Source organism: Danio rerio, chromosome 17 (assembly GCF_049306965.1).
Source record: "Danio rerio strain Tuebingen ecotype United States chromosome 17, GRCz12tu, whole genome shotgun sequence".
Classification (NCBI taxonomy): Eukaryota; Metazoa; Chordata; class Actinopteri; order Cypriniformes; family Danionidae; genus Danio; species Danio rerio.
In genome coordinates this window covers 2,750,659-2,774,474 of record NC_133192.1, presented here as the reverse complement: position 1 = coordinate 2,774,474, position 23,816 = coordinate 2,750,659, and the positions used below count along the sequence as shown (strand labels likewise).

Sequence of the window (23,816 nt, the reverse complement as noted above, 5' to 3'; positions counted from 1 at the left end):
CAAAACACACGATTCTGACATTTAATGAAACAGTGTCGATTTATGCCACTAGAGGGCACATACACCTAGGGATGTGCATTTATTGTATGATAAGATATATTAAAGACACACATGAAGCATGACGTTCCCAGTTTACTGTAAATTTTCCGCCCCTCTGCAACCCTAAGCAGGACAGACTGAAGTGAACTCTAGAAAGATGCTGATATTCACCCGTGGAGATTGAAGTATTTGGAGGCAGGATAATACTCCATGACGGAGACGTGAATGAAGCTCTGCGCTCCTCTGATGGCGGACAGGATGGCAGAGAGATCATGGGTTCGAGAGTCTGGACAGAACGCCGGCGGAGAGGCCTGATGGACAGCAGAAACAGCGGTGTATCATTACCATTCAACAGTTCTCCTCTCTATGTGAGTTTGCTGTATTGCTTCAGCATCATTACTCCAGTCTTGAGTCACATGATGCTTCAGAAATCATTATAATGTCTTATATGATGATCAAGAAACATTTGTGATTATATCAGTGTGGATAACTGATTGAGACACTCTGGAAAATGCAAATAGAAAAAGAAAGTAGTGATTTCTAAATTTACTTTGACATATTTCATGACAGAGCCTGGCTTTTGGGCTTGTTGCTGGTAACAGTCTGGATGATCCTTTTCTTTTTTGGTCCGGAGCACATGGCGTCCATTTCTCCCAAAAAATACTGATTCATCTGACCACAGTACTCGGTTCCACTTTTTGATTGGCCATCCTTTATGGACACTGTTAATATAGGGCTTCCCTTTGGCACAGTACAGTTTTAACTGGCATTTGTGGATGTAACTACGTATTGTGGAACTTGACAAAGGTTTGCAGTAGTCCTGAGCTCCAGGGGCGGACTTAACCAATAAGCGAGGTAAGCAGCCACTTGGGGCCCGGGGGAATTCAGGGACCCCTGACCAATGCAAAGAGGCCTATATTAGTCATATAGCTCTTTTATACATTTTCTATCATATGTTGTAAAATCTGTCTATCCTGTTAAGATTTTATTGTTTCAAAAAACGGGGGCCCCCATAAGTAATGGAACGTTCCTTCTTTACTGCTGCACATGCGTGAGGTGTTAGCGCTTCAATCAAACACACTGTCAGTCCAGTGTTGCAAACTTAGCGACTTTTCAGACCACCGTATCGCCAATTATTTTTTTTAAGTGACTAGCAAATGTTTTTAGGTGTTACAGGAGATTTTTAGAGACTCTCATGTGTCCGTGCTGTTACTAACGTTACTCTTAATTCGTAATGACCTGCGGGTGATGCCATCGGTTTTTCCTCCGCCTTAGAGCACTCAAAGGTGGCACAGTACCACACAGCCGTCTCTCACACCTGCAGCATGGAGAGATCATTCCTCTGCTACAGACGCAAATGTTTCAGCACCGCCGATTAGTTTGATGGGTCGTGAATTAAATTTGTTCAAATGTTTTTTTTTAATTATTATTATTATTATTACCATTAAAATCTAATCACAAAAATAGCTGATTAACTGTACATCAGAGTGCCCAACTCGGTCCTCGAGGGCCGGTGTACTGCAGAGTTTAGTTCCAGCCCCAATCAGACACACCTGAGCTAGCTAATCAAGCTCTTACTAGGCTTTCTAGAAACATCCGTGCAGGTGTGTTGAGGCAAGTTGGAGCTAAAATTAGCTGGACACTAGGAGTTTGGACATGTGCAGATTTCACTCTCAGATACAAATCTTGTTTTTCTATCAATCATCTCTTGCATGCCCTTGCAAACACTGAACATCCATATCAACGGTAAACACAAGCTAACAGACAAGAGAAATTTGTTATTGCTTGTGAAGCTGATCTGCTGCTATAGCGGAAGCAAAGAGCTTAGAATGACCAAGAGGCGACACTCAGTAGAACGTTTCATTGCAACAGCAGTGCGCAACAACAGCCCCGGATTCTGACATTTTGGAGTGAAAGCGACCGGCTGTCCATTGCATCTTATTGCTGTCGCGTTGGAAAGCAGCTGCTTTCATTCATTCATTCATTTTCTTGTCGGCTTAGTCCCTTTATTAATCCGGGGTCGCCACAGTGGAATGAACCGCCAACTTACCCAGCAAGTTTTTACGCAGCGGATGCCGTTCCAACCACAACCCATCTCTGGGAAACATCCACACACCCTCATTCACACACACACGCTACGGACAATTTAGCCTACCCAATTCACCTGTACCGCATGTCTTTGGACTGTGGGGGAAACCAGAGCACCCGGAGGAAACCCACATGAACGCAGGGAGAACATGCAAACTCCACACAGAAACGCCAACTGAGCCGAGGCTCGAACCAGCGACCTTCTTGCTGTGAGGCGAACGTGCTACCCACTGCGCCACTGCATCACCAGAGCTGCTTTGTTTTTTTGTTTACAACCTGAAAGACGGCAATACAACACTTACTATCACAATCATCAGCACTTTTAATAGTTTATTTTACAGAATTATAATATCCTGTGGTTCTATTGGAGTTTTCATTCTAAATTGACCGCCGCGCCATCAGGTGGCTGTTTCTCAAATTGCACTTGGTGATTCTATGCTCTTTGGCGGAAGGGATGATGATGCCATTCCAAAGCGCTATTTCCTTGAATGCTGTATATCCTTGAATGCTGTGAATTGCTTAGGGCCCCCAAATCATTAAGGGTGCTTTCACACCTACACTTTTGTTTCGGAACGTATCTCACTTGTCCAGTTAGCGCGGTTTGTTTGGCATATGTGAACAGGGCAATCGCGCTTTGTTCCGCGCCAAAGTGATTGCTTGAATGAGGTGGTCTCGGCTCGATTGAAACGAACCCTGGAGCGGTTCGATTGCAGTGAGAAAGCAATCCGATCCGAGCGCGGTTATATCACAGTGTTTTATGGATATGTAATAGGCATACGGCTATATGAAGAGAGAATTATGAGTATGGCGGGAAGTTTCGCGAGTCTCCGGATGCCCGCAAAGAGTGATGATCTCCCGGTAATCTCGCGTCTCCCTCCCGGTCCTCAAATAGGCATCGTCGCGCACCCTTCTCACCCCTCCCCACCGCATCTCTCCTCAGACACGTCGCGCGCACCCTGTCAATCACCACCAAACCACCACCTCTCCTGACAGCTTAGCGGGACGCTGCAAAACAAACCCTGACACTCTGACCAATGTGAGGAGAGTTTACTCGCACGTGACTTGTTTTAGCTCTATATAATATAAAGAAACTTTGCAGTGTGAAAGCGAACCGCTCCAAGAGCAAAGAGCAACAATGTAACAATTGTAATCTCTGTTTCGGAACAACTGAATCGATCCACAGGTGTGAAAGCACACAAAGTCCACCCCTGCTGAGCGCATGTGCTGATGTGGCTCACAGATGAATGCAGTGCCGTCTGAAGAGTTGGAGATCAGTTGTTCAGCTCAGGCTTGCGCTCTTGTCCTTTACGCACTGCAATTCCTCCACATTCCTTGAATCGTGTAATGATGTTCTGTTGAAGCTGTAATATCCAAATGTCTTCCTCTCTTTCTCTTTTTAAACATTTCAATCATTTTCTCACATATTTGTTGGTACACTGGCGATCCTCTGCCCATCTTTGCTCCTTAAGGACTAGACCTTTCTTGAATGCTGCTTTTGTACCAAATCATAATTATAATCACCTGTTGCCTTCAACTGTTTCACATCACATCATTATTTTACCAGTTTGCTGCCCTAAACTGCTCCTGTCACAACTCTCTCTGGAGTGTGTTGCAGGTCTGAATGACAGGAAAGGATGAATATTTACAAATGAAGATGATCAGATAGAGCCTGAAATACTTTGTGTTCATATTGTCTGAAATGAAGTCAAAGTAAATATATATGTGTGTGTGTGTGTGTGTGTGTGTGTGTGTGTGTGTGTGTGTGTGACTGACGGTGATGTAGACTCTGCTGTTGACTCCACTCAGGCTGGTGTTCAGCGGCTGCTCCTCATTGATGTGTGTCTGGAGTGTGTCCGGCCAGCGCTGTGGGATGGAGGAGTTCCAGACGCCCATCATCCAGTAGGACTCGAAGATCTTCTGCAGGTCCACAGCCAGAGTGCTGGAGTTCAGGAGCAGCACACCCAGCTCACGCACCTTAACACACACACACACGAACAGGTCACACATCCATACATGTCACACACACGTAAATATACACACAACACAGGTCACATACATAAATACACACACGCACGCACGCACGCACACACGCACACACACACACACACACACACACACACACACACACACACACAAGTCACACACATAAATACAAACACACACACACAAGTCACACATAAATACACACACACACACAAATCACACACATAAATACACACACACACACAAATCACACACATAAATACACACACACACAAATCACACACATAAATACACACACACACACGTCACACACATAAATACACACACACATACACAAGTCACACACATAAATACACACACACACACACACGCGCGCACACACAAGTCACACCCATAAATACACACACACGTCACACACATAAATACACACACAAGTCACACATAAATACACACACACACAAATCACACACATAAATACACACACACACACAAATCACACACATAAATACACACACACACACACGTCACACACATAAATACACACACACATACACAAGTCACACACATAAATACACACACACACGCGCGCGCGCACACACAAGTCACACCCATAAATACACACACACGTCACACACATAAATACACACACAAGTCACACACATAAATACACACACATACACAAGTCACAAACATAAATACACACACGTCACACATAAATACACACACACACAAATCCCACACATAAATACACAAACACACACACAAGTCACACACATAAATACACACACACATACACAAGTCACACACATAAATACACACACACACACATATAAATACACACACACACAAGTCACACACATAAATACACACAAACACACACATAAATACACACACATACACAAGTCACACACATAAATACACACACACATACACAAGTCACACACATAAATACACACACACACACATATAAATACACACACACATAAATACACACAAACACACACATAAATACACACACATACACAAGTCACACATATAAATACACACACACATACACAAGTCACACACATAAATACACACACACACAAATCACACACATAAATACACACACATACACAAGTCACACATATAAATACACACACACATACACAAGTCACACATATAAATACACACACACATACACAAGTCACACACATAAATACACACACACACACACACACACATAAATACACACACATACACAAGTCACACATATAAATACACACACACATACACAAGTCACACATATAAATACACACACACATACACAAGTCACACACATAAATACACACTCATACACAAGTCACAAACATAAATACACACACACACACACGTCACACATAAATACACACACACACAAATCACACACATAAATACACACACACATACACAAGTCACACACATAAATACACACACACACACATAAATACACACACACAAGTCACACACATAAATACACACACACACACGTCACACACATAAATACACACACACACAAGTCACACCCATAAATACACATACACACATACACAAGTCACACACATAAATACACACATAAAAAAATACACACAGACAGGTCACACACTTATTAATACACACAGGATCACACATAAAGACACACAGAAACACAAATACACATACAGAAATGTACAAACACACACTCACTTTCACTCACACAAACAAAAATACACACAGAATCCCAAAAACACATATCATACACACAGAAACACAAATATGCACACACACACATATAAATACAAACATAATCACACACTTTACACACACACAGTGTTTTTGATGTGGTGAGAGAAGTCGGTGACACGTAAATACACACAGAAACAAAAACACACTCACTTTGACTCACACTAAACAAACAAAAAAACACGCTCAATCACTTACACACACACACACACACACACACACACAATATACATAAATTGCAAATTTGCACACAAATACATGTGCACACAATCACACACATACATGCACACACTAACAAAAACACACAATCACACATACATACTGTAACACATACGTTACAAATACGTGCACACAATCAAACACTTACACACTTTACACATATGCGCACACACACACTCAAGCACCTGTGTTAAAGCTCTCCAGTCCATGTTTGCGCTGCCGATGTAGAGGTGTCTTCGGTCCACAATCCAGAACTTGGAGTGGAGGATTCCTTTAGTGAGACGACCAAAGTCCACCCGACGAACCTGCACTCCTACATCAAGAGCATCACCGTCATTCAAGAGTTCACACTTAGCTGATGATTAATTGTAAAGCTTGTTTGGCATGCTGTCCCGGGAGAGAGCCCTGAGCTCATGAGATCCTCGAGATCAGAGCTCCCTCCCGTTGCAAGGCGGGAGGGAAGTTTGAGCTCAGGTAGATCTCGAGAACTCCCCTGCTGTAGCAAGTGAATGCTCTTGAAATTAACTACATACTAGAAGCGTGTCTATGTTGCCAATTTGGATTGTTCAATTGACTTAATTGCATGTTTTTAGGTGGTGGGAGGAACCCGGGGGAAACCCACGTGAGCACGGGGAGAAGTGCAAACTCCACACAGAAATGTCTGCTAGTTTGGTAAAGCCAGGAACCAGAGACATTCTTGCTGTGAGGCGACAGAGCTACGCACTGGGCCACTGTGTCACCCATCTAAGGAGGAGGAGTAGGGGAGGAAGGGGGGACTCTTCAAAACGAAGATAGCTGTGGAATAAAACCTAGGGTATTTATAGTAGTTTAGGAGTCATCTGATTGGAGCATAGTTAATTAGATAATGCGGATCCAGCCGCTAGCAATCATAAGCACGTGATCCTCTCGAAATTTGTTTATACATAAACTTCACTTAATACAAAACACACCTAAATTACAACTAGAAATACAACCGTGTGATAAAGGTGCAGTGAGTAGGATTGTGTGTGTGTGTGTGTTTGCTGACCGTGTTTCTGCAGGACCTCCAGGTCTGTTGAATTGCGGGCCAGTGTGGGGATGCTGCTCACCACCCGCACAGACACATTCCTGGACGCTAAAGCTTTAAACTCCTCCAGAATAGCTCTGCCCTGACACACAGACACAATAGCCCCTTTCACACAGTGATACCGGTAAATATCTGGAAAATTTCCGGAACGACTTTACCGGTATATTGAAAAAAGCGCTGTTCACACAGGCGAGGACGTTACGGAAATTTTCCGGAAAAGAGCATTCACACATCCATTCCAAAATACCGCTAAATTCTGACATCATTCACCACAAATGAGCTTTAAACGGCTGCGCTTGTGTTTGTAAACATTTGACTACATCACAAACTCTGTGGATGATCAATATTGTGAACAACTTTCGCAGGATCACTTTCGCATGTCGAGATGTTCATAATATGTGCGTGTGCAGGCGCTCACAGGCTGTTTCACAGGAACACGCAAAGCTTGAAGGTAAACAAACAACGGCTTATCATAAGCATCTCATCGATGATTATTTACACAGTTGGCATTAAGAAGAACATATAAACGTGATCTGACTAACTTCTAGCAGCTAAATGTGTCTGGAAAAATATTCAAAGGCTTTTATTCTCACAAACCGCGCGGACGTAAATGCGTCTGACTGTTGTGATTGGCTAAAGCAGACGTCTCACGTCAGCACGTTCTAGACGTGCACACGCTTATTACGGTAATCTTCCTTCTGCATTCACACAGCGCAGCATTCCGGCAAATTGCCGGTAATGTTACAACTTCTCTTTCCGGAAAATAGCCAGAACGAATTTACCGGTATTTTCAAAAAGGACCTGTTCACACATACAACCTTTCCGGAAAATTGCCGGCAATTTTCCGGAAAGGTCTGTATGTGTGAAAGGGGCTAATGTTACTCATGCGGCACCAGTGTGTGTGTGTGTGTGTGTGTGTGTGTGCACATTTGTGTGTGTATGTGTCAGACTATAGCTGCGTCCCAAATGGCACACTATACACTATGCACTATGTACTTATGCACTTGCACACTCAACAGGATAGTATATGTATGTAGTGTCGTCCCAAATGGCACACTAATGTTTTTTTTACTAAGCGGAAATTCAAATAGTTTCCCTGATGACGTTTGACGGTCACCAAATCAGTGAAATAAACGACCAAATTATCAAATAATACCTGCCGTGAGTAAAACCGCATTCACCATCGGGAGGCGCTATAATCACTCTCGTAGGAGAATTCTGCTTTCACAATCCAAAATAAATAAAGTTATCCAACATGTGCATCTGATAGCTCTGCCCCTTCCGCTATGTAAGCAAACCTGCGGTCGCTGAGTGTGTGAAGTGTCCATCAGTACACACTTCATTTTAGCAGCTGAATGAGTGATCATCCGGGTAATTAAAGTGCACTTATTATTATTAGAGTTTACAGTGTGAACGCACTACTTACACTATTTATACTACAAAATGACGTAGAATAGTGCACAAGTATGCGATTTGGTACGCAGCTTATGTTTGTGTGTGTGTTGTACATGTGTGTCAGCAGTAGAGTTGACGCCGATGTCTTGATCCGTCAGGGACCAGTAGAAAGACGCCACATCGATCTGTTCTGTGGCCAGAGACAGGAGCGTCCTCCAGGCCTCATACAGGTCTGATCCAGCGCTGGAGTTTCTGCGCAGATCCACACCCTCAGGGAAACTCTCCACCAGAACCACACTGCACAAAACAACACACACGACCAGCCACAAAGGTAAAAACCAGCCCAGAGCAACCCTTCACCAGTGTTATTCAGGATAACATTATTCAATTATTCCACAGAGCTGCATAAAGCTGCAGTAGGTGATGGTCTTCAGACACATGTGCTGTTGTGCTGGTTGAAAGTCTCTTCACATTCTAATAGTAATGATTAATGTAAATAATAATGCTATAATATATAATAATATGCACCTTTCTGGCAACTCAAGGACACTGTACAATCAACAAGAGCAATAAAGCAACAAGAGAAGTAATAAAATATACACAGCAATCATGGAGATAAAAATAATCAAGTATTAAAATATCTAATTAAGTATTAAATGATCTAAATGTGTTTATATTAGGGCTGTCAAAATTAGCGTGTTAACGCACGCGATTAATTTAAAATATTTAACGCATAAAAAAACGCAGAAGCAGTTTTTATTTCCTGTTGTGGCCGACGTGTGTTCAGGGACGGCACATGCATAGAGGCAAGCTGGGCGGCCGCCTTGGACAGCAGAATAGTGAGCGAACCCCCAGTCTTCACGCTGGAGGAAGGACGACACCATGGCTGAAGTATTACTGTTAGACCCCGTTTACACTAATGCATTTTAGTTTGAAAACGCATAAGTTTTGCTACAGTTACGCCAACCGTCCACACTACGCCGGAGTTCTCGAGCGCCGAAAACAGAGCGTTTCGAAAACGCTGAAGAGGCCTTTTCATTCTGAAACGCTGCAGCTCCGTCTCAGTGTGGATGAGAGAAAACGGAGACATCTGAAAACGGAGGCGGGGCTGCAAACATTCGCCTCTCTGATTGGGGCTTTTCCTCAATATTAAGTAGCCTAACACACAGTTCAGTCCTGCATTCTCTCCGTGTAAGTTCAGACTTCGCAAGTTTGATCAAGGCTGCATCTCTTCTTCTCAGTTTGATATGGAAAAGCAGACTATACCGAGGACACGCGTCAATCTTCAAAGGGAACAGTGTACTGTATAACTTCATTCACATCACCCTGCCTACATTGTTTCACTTTCTCAACAATAAAATGTAAACGTGATATAAGGAACTGCCTATTTTTATTTTAATATTAGCAACTAAACAGACAGCAGAAATGTTGAGGCGTCGTGCTGCATATATGAGCGTCATCTTCACTGTGTGGATATTTATAACAAAACGGAGCCGATAACAACTGCCTCCTTTCAATTTCAGTGAAAATACGAAACACACCCTCTCATTTGCTGAATATCAGTTTTAATAATCGATAATGGCCATTATAAAAGTATAACATACAATAAGTTTATACATTATAGGAAATAAAGGCAAGCGATCAGTCAATATACAGAATGTACGTGCTTACATTAATCATTAACTTATCTTTGCGCTCACTTAAAACACGTTACCTGAGAACATAATAGATTCCAATGACCAAAGTCAGGAAATATGTCGTTAGATAAAGACAACAAGATGAATGAAATATCACGTTTAATAAATATAGTGAGATTAGATCCAGCGGGAGATGCTTGATGAGAAGTCCGACTAGCAGAGCTCTCATCTGGGTAGATGGGCTCCAGCGCTTGCCCGAGAGTGTGTGTGTGTGATCACGTGATGTGCGTTTTCAGCGTTTTGGTGTGGACGGAGAGCAGTTCAGAAACGCTGGGTAAAACGCGAGTGTGGACGCGGATCGTTTTCATTCTAAAACGCCGTTTTAAAACTAAAACGCACTAGTGTAAACGGAGCCTTAGACAGGTAATGTTCTGTTTTAAAACTATTTCAGTCTCGCAGAGCTGATGTAGAGTGTGTTGTTATGAATGGGTTATACGCACAGAAGTGTTGTTCAGCCACTGAAATCTCCCGGTGAAAGATTGATGTGACTATTTTCGGTTTCATGAGGACTTTTACAGCATCGATAATGGAGATTTATATTTAGTTTAACAACAGAACACCAGTAAACAGCGCTATTCCACCTAGCCTGCTTTACTGAGCTGAAGCTGCTTTTATATTCACATTGGCTCATTTCTGAACAATGTCGGCCTGTGACGCGCTCCCTATATTGTTCAGCATGCTACTGAATATTCGTTCTGAAACAGAAGAGTAATTCCTGCACACCACCAGCCAAGCACTAAGCATACAGTCGCTTTAGGACAAAGTGTGTGAGAGAGAGAGTCCAGCGATCCTTTCATGCATGAAATATTGCACATTATGACAAGTCCTGCTGCTACACAACTGTGAACGTGCTGATATATTACAGTGTTTCATTGGGACTTGTAGTATTATAAAGTACCGTAAAGTTTTATAACTGGCCAATGACATGATCTAGTGGGTTGTCTGCTGTCATCTGCATTCAAGTGTATTTATGTATAATTTATGTGTGTGACTTGTGTGTGTGTGTGTGTGTGTGTGTATTTATGTGTGTGACTTGTGTATGTGTGTGTGTATTTATGTGTGTGTGTGTGTGTGTGTGTGTGTGTGTGTTTATTTATATGTGTGACTTGTGTATGTGTGTGTGTGTATTTATGTGTGTGACTTGTGTATGTGTGTGTGTGTATTTATGTGTGTGACTTGTGTATGTGTGTGTGTATTTATGTGTGTGTGTGTGTGTGTGTGTGTGTGTGTGTTTATTTATATGTGTGACTTGTGTATGTGTGTGTGTATTTATGTGTGTGACTTGTGTATGTGTGTGTGTATTTATGCGTGTGACTTGTGTATGTGTGTGTGTATTTATGTGTGTGACTTGTGTATGCGTGTGTGTATTTATGTGTGTGACTTGTGTATGTGTGTGTGACTTGTGTATGTGTGTGTGTATTTATGTGTGTGACTTGTGTATGTGTGTGTGACTTGTGTATGTGTGTGTGTATTTATGTGTGTGACTTGTGTGTGTGTGTGTGTGTGTGTGTGTGTATTTATGTGTGTGACTTGTGTATGTGTGTGTATTTATGTGTGTGACTTGTGTGTGTGTGTGTATTTATGTGTGTGACTTGTGTATGTGTGTGTGTATTTATGTGTGTGACTTGTGTGTATTTATGTGTGTGACTTGTGTGTGTGTGTGTGTGTGTGTGTGTGTGTGTGTGTGTGTATTTATGTGTGTGACTTGTGTATGTGTGTGTATTTATGTGTGTGACTTGTGTGTGTGTGTGTGTGTGTGTGTGTGTGTGTATTTATGTGTGTGACTTGTGTATGTGTGTGTATTTATGTGTGTGACTTGTGTATGTGTGTGTATTTATGTGTGTGACTTGTGTGTGTGTGTGTGTGTGTGTGTGTGTGTGTATTTATGTGTGTGACTTGTGTATGTGTGTGTATTTATGTGTGTGACTTGTGTATGTGTGTGTGTATTTATGTGTGTGACTTGTGTATGTGTGTGTGTATTTATGTGTGTGACTTGTGTATGTGTGTGTGTATTTATGTGTGTGACTTGTGTATGTGTGTGTGTGTATTTATGTGTGTGACTTGTGTATGTGTGTGTATTTATGTGTGTGACTTGTGTATGTGTGTGTGTATTTATGTGTGTGACTTGTGTGTGTGTGTGTGTGTGTGTGTGTGTGTATTTATGTGTGTGACTTGTGTATGTGTGTGTGTATTTATGTGTGTGACTTGTGTATGTGTGTGTGTGTATTTATGTGTGTGACTTGTATATGTGTGTGTATTTTTGTGTGTGACTTGTGTATGTGTGTGTGTATTTATGTGTGTGACTTGTGTGTGTGTGTGTATTTATGCGTGTGACTTGTGTATGTGTGTGTGTATTTATGTGTGTGACTTGTGTATGTGTGTGTGTATTTATGTGTGTGACTTGTGTATGTGTGTGTGTGTATTTATGTGTGTGACTTGTGTATGTGTGTGTGTATTTATGTGTGTGACTTGTGTATGTGTGTGTGTGTATTTATGTGTGTGACTTGTGTATGTGTGTGTGTATTTATGTGTGTGACTTGTGTATGTGTGTGTGTATTTATGTGTGTGACTTGTGTATGTGTGTGTGTGTGTATTTATGTGTGTGACTTGTGTATGTGTGTGTGTGTGTATTTATGTGTGTGACTTGTGTATGTGTGTGTGTGTGTGTATTTATGTGTGTGACTTGTGTATGTGTGTGTATTTATGTGTGTGACTTGTGTATGTGTGTGTGTATTTATGTGTGTGACTTGTGTATGTGTGTGTGTATTTATGTGTGTGACTTGTGTATGTGTGTGTGTGTATTTATGTGTGTGACTTGTGTATGTGTGTGTGTATTTATGTGTGTGACTTGTGTATGTGTGTGTGTGTTTATGTGTGTGACTTGTGTATGTGTGTGTGTGTATTTATGTGTGTGACTTGTGTATGTGTGTGTGTATTTATGTGTGTGACTTGTGTATGTGTGTGTGACTTGTGTATGTGTGTGTGTATTTATGTGTGTGACTTGTGTGTGTGTGTGTGTGTATTTATGTGTGTGACTTGTGTATGTGTGTGTGTGTATTTATGTGTGTGACTTGTGTATGTGTGTGTGTGTATTTATGTGTGTGACTTGTGTATGTGTGTGTGTGTATTTATGTGTGTGACTTGTGTATGTGTGTGTGTATTTATGTGTGTGACTTGTGTGTGTGTGTGTGTATTTATGTGTGTGACTTGTGTGTGTGTGTGTGTGTGTGTGTGTGTGTGTGTGTGTGTGTGTGTATTTATGTGTGTGACTTGTGTATGTGTGTGTATTTATGTGTGTGTATTTATGTGTGTGACTTGCTTTACATGCTTGTAAAGTGATTTCAGGATTTTAGGAGGCATTCAGGAGGGACAGTTTCAAAGATATGCTAACGCATAGCATTTAGGCAGATCACCTACTGCACCTTTAAGAATCTAAACTAAAGGCTACTGTTAGCCACATACACTGTCAAAAAAAAAGATGTTTTAAAGAAATAAAGTAAGTCAGAATGCAAAGTATCAGTTCAGAGAAAAATAAACAAATGTATAAATTGAAATCATAAAATTATAGTATCACAATTGTCAAACAAAATAAAAATTTGCTTCTATGAGATTGTAAAGTTTTGAGAACTAAAACAATTGCGAAATTATACTTTGACATTGTGAGATATGAAAAATGTGTGTATTATAGTTCAGCTGCTCAGATGTAATCAACTCTGTGTGTGTTGTAGATGTGCATCACATGATTCCTACAAACATGAACCCAATGACTCTTTTACCATGTCAATGTGTGTAAAACAAACAGTGAAACAGTGGAACAAAGGTTCCTCTTGGCATAAAGTGCAGTCACACAGAGAGATTTGGGTTAAGATTCATAAAAGAGGACACACCAAAGTCTAACTGGGCGTTCCCGAAAACCATCGTCAGCTGACTAAAGTCGCAAGTTCCATCATTACAAACATTGATTTGGCGTTTCCCGAATCCATCGTTCCTAAGACTGCTGCCGCCGCGACCCGGCCCCAAAAATAAATGAATGAATGAATATTTATAAAGGAAACACAGGCCCTGTATGTGCCATTTTTGATTTTTACTTAAACTAGTATTTGTTTTTATCAAACACGTGTGCGGCTAAAATAATATATCATGGATCATTTCTTAAAAAGTAGCTTCTCCACCCTGTTTAGAGCATCATTATGGATGTTTTACGTTATAACTAACGTGGTTCAATCGATGGATCTGCGAGAGAGAAACTACAGGTTTTGGGGAACACTCGTCACTACATCGTTCTTTTGTCAAACGATGCATCGTACTATGATAGTTCAGCCATCAGTTGACCGACTTCCAACTCTTATCAAAAGGTAAAAGTTGAACGTTTCAAGGTATAAACTGCAAGATAAAGCCGCAATTGTAGGTTTACGTTGAAAATGTGAGATAAAAACTTACAATTTGTCAATAAGTCAAAAAAAAAAAAATCAGTGTAAAATCCCAATCTTCGAGTACATAAATGCAAGATGCAGGGTCACAAATGCAAATTTAACTAAAGTCTTAGAGAAAGCTGAAAACTTTGAGGCTATAATTGGAAATCGCAAGACAAAGTCGCTATGGTGATTGGTGCACAATCAAGTTGCCATTGCTGCAGTTGTGCTTGAATGTCCACATTATGCATACAGAGTCGCGAATAGAAAAGTAGTCAAGACAGTTGATAACATTAATAATTAAAACGATTAACTACATGATCACGATTACACAAATAGAGCGTCAAAATTGTAGGATACAACATTTGTCAGAAAAAAAATCTGCAGTAAAGTCAGACTTGAGTGTGTGTGAGTGTGTGAGTGTGTGTGAGTGTGTGTGTGTGTGTGTGTGTGTGTGTGTGTGTGTGTGTGTGTGTGTGTGTGTGTGTGTGTGTGTGAGTCATTCAGTATCAAGAATCCATATAAAAATAGAAACTCAGCAAAGTTCATCTGAAGTTCAGATTGCAGGTGGTAGGATGTGAAAGGCTCAAAACAGGAAGTTGATCACCTGCTCTGCTCATTGGGGTCGGTGTCATTACAGCAGGTTGAAGAGAGATGAGGATTCAGCGCTTCATTGATCTCCTTTTCATGTTTTATTTTCTCGATCACCACGATGGCCAGCAATATCCCAACACCAATCAGACACCCGGTGGCCACCAGAGCAGATACTGAACACTTCTGATTCTGAAAGCAGAAAAACAACACTGATATAAACCAAGCAGCAACCTCCCACGCTCCCTCGGAAAGCCAACGCGGAAGTTACTAAAACTGCAATTCATCGACTCGCCTTTGGGGGGCTGGCTGCAGAACTCCAGATGATTTCTGACTGCAATGGTGAACTGGCCACTTTTACAGCTGATTAACACATGTTTACAGCCTGCTACAAAAGATGGCTTTGGTTTAAATAGCTAATATTACCCTTCATGACAACTGTGAGGGGGTGAATTTTTTTATAACTCATCCATTTAGTTTTTATTAAGTTGCTAAATCATTTGCCGTGGGTACGCAGAGGAGTGATCTGCTGTCAAGCTGCAGGTGGAAGAGACTGCTGTATGAGGACTGGGCCGCATGTGAGTGCTCTGAGGGGCCGACAGCATCACCCGCAGCTCGTTAAGAAGAGTAGGGACGGTACATTCATTCATTCTCATCGGCTTAGTCCCTTTATTAATCCGGGGTCGCCACAGCGGAATGAACCGCCAACTTATCCAGCACGTTTCGACGTTTCGACTGCTTACTGCCTGTTAGAGTAGGCTTTGTGTGTCAACATTAGCATATAAAAATACAGGATACACCCCCAACAACTGTTGCATGATGATAGAATACATAACAAACATTAGAAAACTGAAAATAAATTAAAAAGTTTTGCCTATTAAAATCTATTTAAATTATCTCTGGCAGACATTCACACACACTCACACTCACACTCACACACTACGGACAATTTAGCCAACCCAATTCACCTGTACCGCATGTCTTTGGACTGTGAGGGAAACCAGAGCACCAGGAGGAAACCCACGCGTACGCAGGGAGAACATGCAAACTCCACAAAGAAACGACAACTGAGCCGAGGCTCGAACCAGCGACCTTCTTGATGTAAGGCGAACATGCTACCCACTGCGCTACAGTGTCACCCAGGGACGGTACAATATGGACAAATGACAGTCCATAAAAATCTCCAGTAACACAAAAAGTCACTAGATTTGTTGTTAGTCGCTTTTTTGAGAATCTTCTTTCTTGCTATTACAGTCACTCTCATTGGTTGCTGGTTATTGTTTCATCCATCTGCAATAAGAGTCCCCGGTAACCCGGACCAATTATTCACCTTATTCTTCCCAGACGAGAGGGCGCAGCCATTTAAATCTTTTTGGCTCGAGACTTCCGGTCTCATTCACTTCCATTCATTTCTAGACATTAAAAGCTGCTCGTTTCGCAGTTTAATGTTGCAAATTGATATTTTCTTATTATATTATTCTACTTGGTCTGTATAGTCATGCAAATATTTGTTAGTAGAGCAAGTAGTTTGACCGTTTTCTGCCGTTTATTATTTCTAGTCATTTCTCTCATAGGCGACTGAATCGGAAGTTCTAAGACAATCGCGAAAACAGCCGCACTTCCACATTTTAGAATAAGGTCAATAGAGTCGCACTGTTCTTTGTGGGTCATTTGCATCGCTCTACCTGCATTGTATTTGCATCGCCTCACACAATAAACATTACATATATTTCTGTATGATGTAAAAGTAGTCAAATCTAATGACAACAGCAGTGTTGCTTCTTTTTCCTGTAACAACAGCATATAGCGGATAACAGTAAATAAAATCATTATTAATATTCCTATTTATTACTGATTGATTTATTTTCCTAATTATTTATTTATTTTCTTTAAAAAAATTACTTTTATCTCATGAGATAAACCACGGTGAGATAAACCGCGGTGACTGAAGCTCTGTACAAGACTTGTGGCCAGTGGAGAAATTAAAGTAGTCGTGCAGAACTGAGTCTGGTTCTCTGAAGGTTTTTTTTCTTCACTCCCATCAGGTGAAGTTTTTTTTCCCTCTCCGCTGTCGCCACTGCCTCGCATGGTTTGAAGTGGATTTTATACTCTTTAAAGTGTGAAGTTAATATATATATTCAAATTGTATGTATATAATCTGCTTGTAGACTTGCATACCATTAGAAGAATTACCATATCACAAGAACTGGATAAGTTATATAGTTACCAGGTTTGGGTCAGGGGTTAACCTAGGTGGAAATTGAGGTCAGGGGTTAACCTAGGTGGAATTTGTGTGACATGTAGAAATAAGGGAAAAACATGACAGAGGTGGAATTTGGGGTCAAGGGTTAAACTAGGAGGGATCTTGTGTAATATATGGAGAACAAAGCAAAACAACGGATGTAAAAGGGTATTTAAGTAAGGCCAGAACATGAGTGAGACAGAATTTTTCAGACAGAGATGCTACTGGGGGTCTCCTGAAAGTTCTCCTTTGTTGTCGACAATAAAGTATATTGTTCTGATATTCATAACCTCCAGACTGAGTTTGATTTAGTAAGAGAAAAACCAAGAAAACCACGACAGGTTCAGGATTGGTAGAGCTACGCATCGATGAATTTGCTCTTCAGTGTTTGAACTCTCAGTAATGATTAAATCACACTGAACTGAGCTAAACTGAACTGAACTGAACTTAAACACTAAAACTGAACAACCCTGTTCCTGTTACTATGACCATTTATGTGAAGCTGCTTTGACACAATCTACATTGTAAAAGTGCTATACAAATAAAGCTGAATTGAATTGAGTGACGGCGACTCAGGCGATTCTCTCAGATGGCATCTCTGATAGTTCACACTGTGATTGTTATTGACGTGAATGAGCAGCGATTTGCCTGTGATTTCAGGCATTTGTCTGCCATTTCTTAAAACCTTCAGCGAGTCAAAATCGGGGCTGAAATCCTCAACTCGGCATAAGAACTGAAAAACATCAGACTTACTGTTTTATTGGACACATAACTGTCATGTAGGCTGTTATATGGAGACGAGAGTTCTTGAGCATCTCGCAGACGTGTAGATCTGAAAGTACAGTAACAAACACACCATCACTGAATGTACTGTTCAGCTGTAATGTGCTTTATTCCTCTGAGAACTGAAGAGTATTGCTGTCAGACCATTCATCAAATCTAAGATCAATGTTTGTACAGTAATACACACATACAGTTGAAGTCTGAATTATTCCCCCCCTTGTTTATTTTTCCCCCAATTTCTGTTTAATGGAGAGAAGATTTTTTTCAGCACATTTCTAATCATAATAGTTTTAATAACTCATCTCTAATAACTGATTTACTTTCTCTTTGTCATGATGACAGTAAATAAATAATATTAGACTAGATATTCTTCAAGACACTTCTATACAGCTTAAAGTGACATTTAAAGGCTTAATTAGGTTAATTAGGGTAACTAGGCAGGTTAGGGTAATTAGGCAAGTTATTGTATAATGATGGTTTGTTCTGTAGACTATCGAAAACAAATATTGCTTAAATGGGCTAATAATATTAACCTTAAAATAGTTTACAAAAATTAAAAACTGGTTTTATTCTAGCTGAAATAAAACAAATAGGACTTTCTCCAGAAGAAAACATATTATCAGACATACTGTGAAAAACTCCTGAATCTGTTCATCATCAACATCATTTGGGAAATATTTGACATAGAAAAAATAACTCAAAGGGGGGCTAATAATTCTGACTTCAACTGTGTGTGTGTGTATATATATATAGGGTGGGCCATTTATATGGATACACCTTAATAAACCTATTGGGAGTTTCAAGGCAAGGCAAGGCAAGTTTATTTATATAGCACATTTCATACACAGTGGCAATTCAAAGTGCTTTACATAAAGAAGAATAAAAGAAACAAGTAAAATAAAAATAAAAACAAATAATAAAAATGCATAAAAACAAAACAAAACATAAAAACAGGTAAAATGTGATATAAAGAAAGTAGAAGAAGAGAAAAACATGATAGTGCAATCTGTCGGACGCAGCACAGTGCTCATTCACAAGTTTCACAAGAATAACAATGGTGTGCTTGGTTTTAACGTAACTTTATTCATTCATGAGTTATTTACAAGCCCCCCTCACATATAATGAGCCACAAACAGGACGTTAATATCACCAACCATTCCCATTTTATTAAGGTGTATCCATATAAATGGCCCACCCTGCTTTATATATATATATATATATATATACATACATACACACACACACACATGCACACACGTGTACTGCTTATACACTGTATATACACACATACTGTGCAAAATACAAAAAGTGCTGGGCAAAGATAAATTTTTTCCAACATAAAAGATTGTTTTGAGAATTTATGTGTGTGTACTGTGTATATTTATTATGTATATGTGATGGAAACAAAACTATTTTGTAATATAGATATATTTTATTTATTTTATTATTTCATATAGAATTTGTATCATATGCATTAAATATCTAAACATGAATAAACATTTTCTCAAATATATGCATGCACGCGTGTATTTATAGATATATAATAAATTAATTTGTATTATATATACATATTTATATGCATATAAACATATTTTATACAATATAACCATGCATACATTTACATATACAAAAAATGTACGCTGTAAAACATCTGCTGATGAACGGTTTCTGTGTTTTGTGTGTTTTCCATTTATTTGTGGTTGTGAATCACATTATGGGATGTTGATTGACTTTTAATGTTGAAGATTCGACTCTACAGCTTAACAAAGTGACTTTTAGTGACATTCTAGTATTTGAAATAATAATATAATGTATAAGAAATAATAATATCTTGAGAAATAAGTGTGTAAAATAACAGAAAAGATACTGTAGTGTAATACAGGGGTACTCAAACTTTTCAACCCGCAACCCTTAAAATAACAACTCCAGTGACTCGCGACCCACACTATGCACAGAGAGGGTTATAAGCATACAAATATTGCACACAATGGTGCACACACACACACACACACACACACTTACATAAACATAAGCACATTCATTCATGCATTTTCTTTTCGGCTTAGTTCCTTTATTAATCCACCACAGTGGAATGAACCGCCAACTTATCCAGCACGTTTTTACACAGCGGATGTCCTTCCAGCTGCAACCCATCTCTGGGAAACATCCACACACTCTCATTCACACACTCATACACTACGGAGAATTTAGCCTACCCAATTCACCTGTACCGCATGTGTTTGGACTGTGGGGGAAACTGGAGAACCCGGAGGAAACCCACGCGAAGGCAGGGAGAACATGCAAACTCCACACAGAAATGTCAACTGACCCAGCCGAGGCTCAAACCAGCGACCTTCTTGCTTTGAGGTGACAGCGCTACCTACTGCGCCACTGCGTCACCCATAGGCATATTGTCAACACAAAAAAAAGTGCAACAGCCTTACAATCATATCTTTATTATAATCGTTATTAATTTAATATTAATCTCACTTAATGGGAATGGTGAACACAATGTTTATAGCACAAAACTATTCTTGTTTCAATTTTCGAGATCACTTGGAGTTCGTCCTCCTTGTTCAGTCGTGGCCTTATTTTTGAATGTATGTGAGCAGAGTTGCTGAAGTTTGCCCTGCGCGCTCGCGGCTTTTAAAGAAACTTCTTTAGTGCGTCAGTCTTGTCGATGCTTTTATTCAAAAAGCTAATGATTCGCACTCATCAAGTAATTGCTTCGTAATGTTTTTCTTTTTACTTTCTTCAGGTGATTTAAAGACACAAACGTTTCGGCACAATGCCCTCCTCAGTGTGTATGCGAGTGCATAATGTTATACCGCAAAATCACTCTGCAGCGACTAACGCTATTACTGTGATGTTAATCTAGCATAATAACCCCAGGGGTCGCAAATTAAATATAATCATTGATAAAATATGATCATCCTAATAGTTTAATAAAATATATGAGATTTTTGGATATCACCAAGAGACTTTGAGAACCACTGGTGTAACATTAACCCAGACAATATAGCACCGCAGACTGTTCCCCATGATCATAAGAGTCACGTTTCTCATATCTTCAAGGTTAAAAGTTGTTGGAGGAAAGATCAAGCTCCAATAAAGCAACTCAGAAGCAGAAATAAACATGGAAGAATACAAACATGAACCACAAAATATGAAAAAACGGCTCATTATGGATAAATTAGCTCATATTATTACACAATACACAGTAATCTATTTTATAAACGTGTGATCAATCATTTGACAGCACTGTACTGAAGCTGTGGTGAAGAGCACTTACTCAGACATGCTGCTGCAGGTGTTGAATGCCGTCTCGTTGGAAACACAAAGGGAAATTCTCTCAAATACCCTCAGCAGTTCCTCGTTCCTCTTTCATTTCTATTTCTTGTTTAAATGGTGCTTTTAATCTCAGGCACACATCTAAATATAATTCCTGTCAGCGTCACGAACGAGCTTTCTGGGAAACAAACAGAGTTAATAACACAGTCAAATGCACAAAATATTTTCAAAATGTTTACTATTAATAATACTGTAATCTGTGCTGTATTTCACTAAAGCAAAACAAATTAACCACTAGACTGAAAACACATTCATTCACAACACTGACATCTTTACATTCGACACAGTTAACAGTTTTATAAATGTGCAAGTTATTTATTTTTAAAAAAGGAAGCAAAAAGCGAGTTTACAGTTTGATTAACAGTTCATGACAGCCTTGGATTTTATGAAGCTGAGTGTGATATATGAAGAGTTCAGAAGCTCTAAGTGTCATCTTGAATTTTCTTCTACAATAAGCATTTTTCTCAGCCTCTTATGGCTATGTTCAGTTATTTCATGTTAAAAGCGATGAAAATAACCTATTCTTTACCAGAAAAGTGAAATTACCGAATCAAGAAAATGAGAAAAATGCTGATGTTAGAAGCAAATTTCAGATGGCACTTAGAGGTTTTTGCATCTGAACTCTTCATATACACTTTGTTACATATAATAAACATTAACTAAAATAAAGTGAATTACAATTCTAAACTCATGAACAGTAAAACACTTTTACTAAAGTTAATGCAAAATATTAAACAGAAATTAAATTAAAACTAAAATTAAAAACATTACAGAAACTAATACACTAGTATTTAATAACACTTAAAAAACGTTGTAGTACATACTACTAAAACACACACACAAACACGCATTCAAAATGCAATTTATAAATATTTTACAAATAAGCAGCGTGTAATACACTAAATGTGGAAAAACTGTCATTTATATATTTGTGTGTATATATATATATATATATATATATATATATATATATATATATATATATATACACACACACACACACACACACACATATATACATATATATACATACATACATACATATATATATATATATATATATATATATATATACATACATATATATATATATATATATATATATATATATACATATATATATATATATATATATAAATATATATATATATATATATATATATATATATATATGTATATATATATATATATATACAGTATATACAGTTGAAGTCAGAATTATTTGCCCTCCTTTGAATTGTTTTTCCTTTCTAAATATTTCCCAAATGATGTTTAACAGAGCAAGGAAGTTTTCACAGTATGTCTGATAATATTTTTTCTTCTGGAGAAAGTCTGATTTGTTTTTATTTTGGCTAGAATAAAAGCAGTTTTATATTTTTTAACAATCATTTTAAGGTTAATATTATCAGCCCCTTTAAGCTATATTTGTTTTCTGATAGTCTACAGAACAAACCATCATTATACAATAACTTGCCTAATTACCCTAACCTGCCTAGTTACCCTAATTAAACTAGTGAAGCCTTTAAATGTCACTTTAAGCTGTATAGAAGTGTCTTGAAGAATATCTAGTCTAATATTATTTACTGTCATCATGGCAAAGATAAAATAAATCAGTTATTAGAGATGAGTTATTAAAACTATTATGATTAGAAATGTGTTGAAAAAAATCTGCTCTCCGTAGAAATTGGAGGAAAATAAACAGGGGGGGGTAATATTTCTGACTTTAACTGTATGTATATATAAATATAAAGCAATAACCAGTTATGAAATAAATAAATAAAAAAGCATGCATGGCTAAATGCAAGTTAATCATACGGTACACATAATTATCAAACATTAATAATATACATCTCAGCTGTCAGATGTTTTAATATAATAAAATATAGTATACCTGCTTCAGTGAGTGATGTTTGTCCAGACAGAAATCATATGAACACTGATGAGCATCAAGGAGAGTCTGATAAAAGTCCCGACTGCTCTGAGTTTCACTTTCATTTCTGCAGAAACTCAACTATAATCATTACCAGATTACATTTACCAGGAGGAACAAACTGATTTAAAGGGACAGTTCAGTTACATAAACACTGCCTGACAAAAGTCTTGTCCTGGATCCCAGATGTAAGAGCAGCAGATAATAACTTGACTTCTAGTTGATGATGTGTAAAAGTGTCAGAAGGTGGATTCCTCTGCTGAATCATCTGTTGATCTGC

The 23,816-nt window shown here is 39.0% G+C and overlaps 1 protein-coding gene and 1 long non-coding RNA gene across 8 annotated transcripts in view; one reads left to right on the top strand and one right to left on the bottom strand.

The window, feature by feature from the left end:
* The window catches only part of LOC137488058 (uncharacterized), a 23,453-nt gene extending 6,382 nt beyond the window's left edge, over positions 1-17,071 (top strand). The window contains exons 2-6 of one of the 7 annotated variants that reach the window (XR_012393169.1): positions 168-407; positions 3,911-4,050; positions 6,663-6,883; positions 8,689-8,861; positions 15,360-17,071. This is a non-coding gene — a long non-coding RNA (uncharacterized lncRNA). Of the gene's footprint in view, positions 1-167; positions 408-3,910; positions 5,082-6,662; positions 6,884-8,688; positions 8,862-8,929; positions 9,115-15,199 lie in introns of those variants that run through there. The other 6 variants (XR_012393170.1, XR_012393165.1, XR_012393167.1 and 3 more) reach the window with 6 other exon arrangements.
* Positions 1-23,816, bottom strand: part of pld4 (phospholipase D family member 4) — a 26,146-nt gene extending 2,330 nt beyond the window's left edge. The window contains exons 1-9 of the mRNA XM_073928029.1: positions 23,498-23,816; positions 21,548-21,724; positions 18,226-18,304; positions 15,247-15,422; positions 8,644-8,827; positions 7,097-7,217; positions 6,255-6,382; positions 3,901-4,101; positions 211-350 (exon numbers count right to left, since the gene is read on the bottom strand). Coding sequence (XP_073784130.1) covers positions 211-350; positions 3,901-4,101; positions 6,255-6,382; positions 7,097-7,217; positions 8,644-8,827; positions 15,247-15,422; positions 18,226-18,304; positions 21,548-21,555 — 1,037 coding nt within the window. The 5' untranslated portion in view covers positions 21,556-21,724; positions 23,498-23,816. The remainder of the gene's footprint in view (positions 1-210; positions 351-3,900; positions 4,102-6,254; positions 6,383-7,096; positions 7,218-8,643; positions 8,828-15,246; positions 15,423-18,225; positions 18,305-21,547; positions 21,725-23,497) is intronic.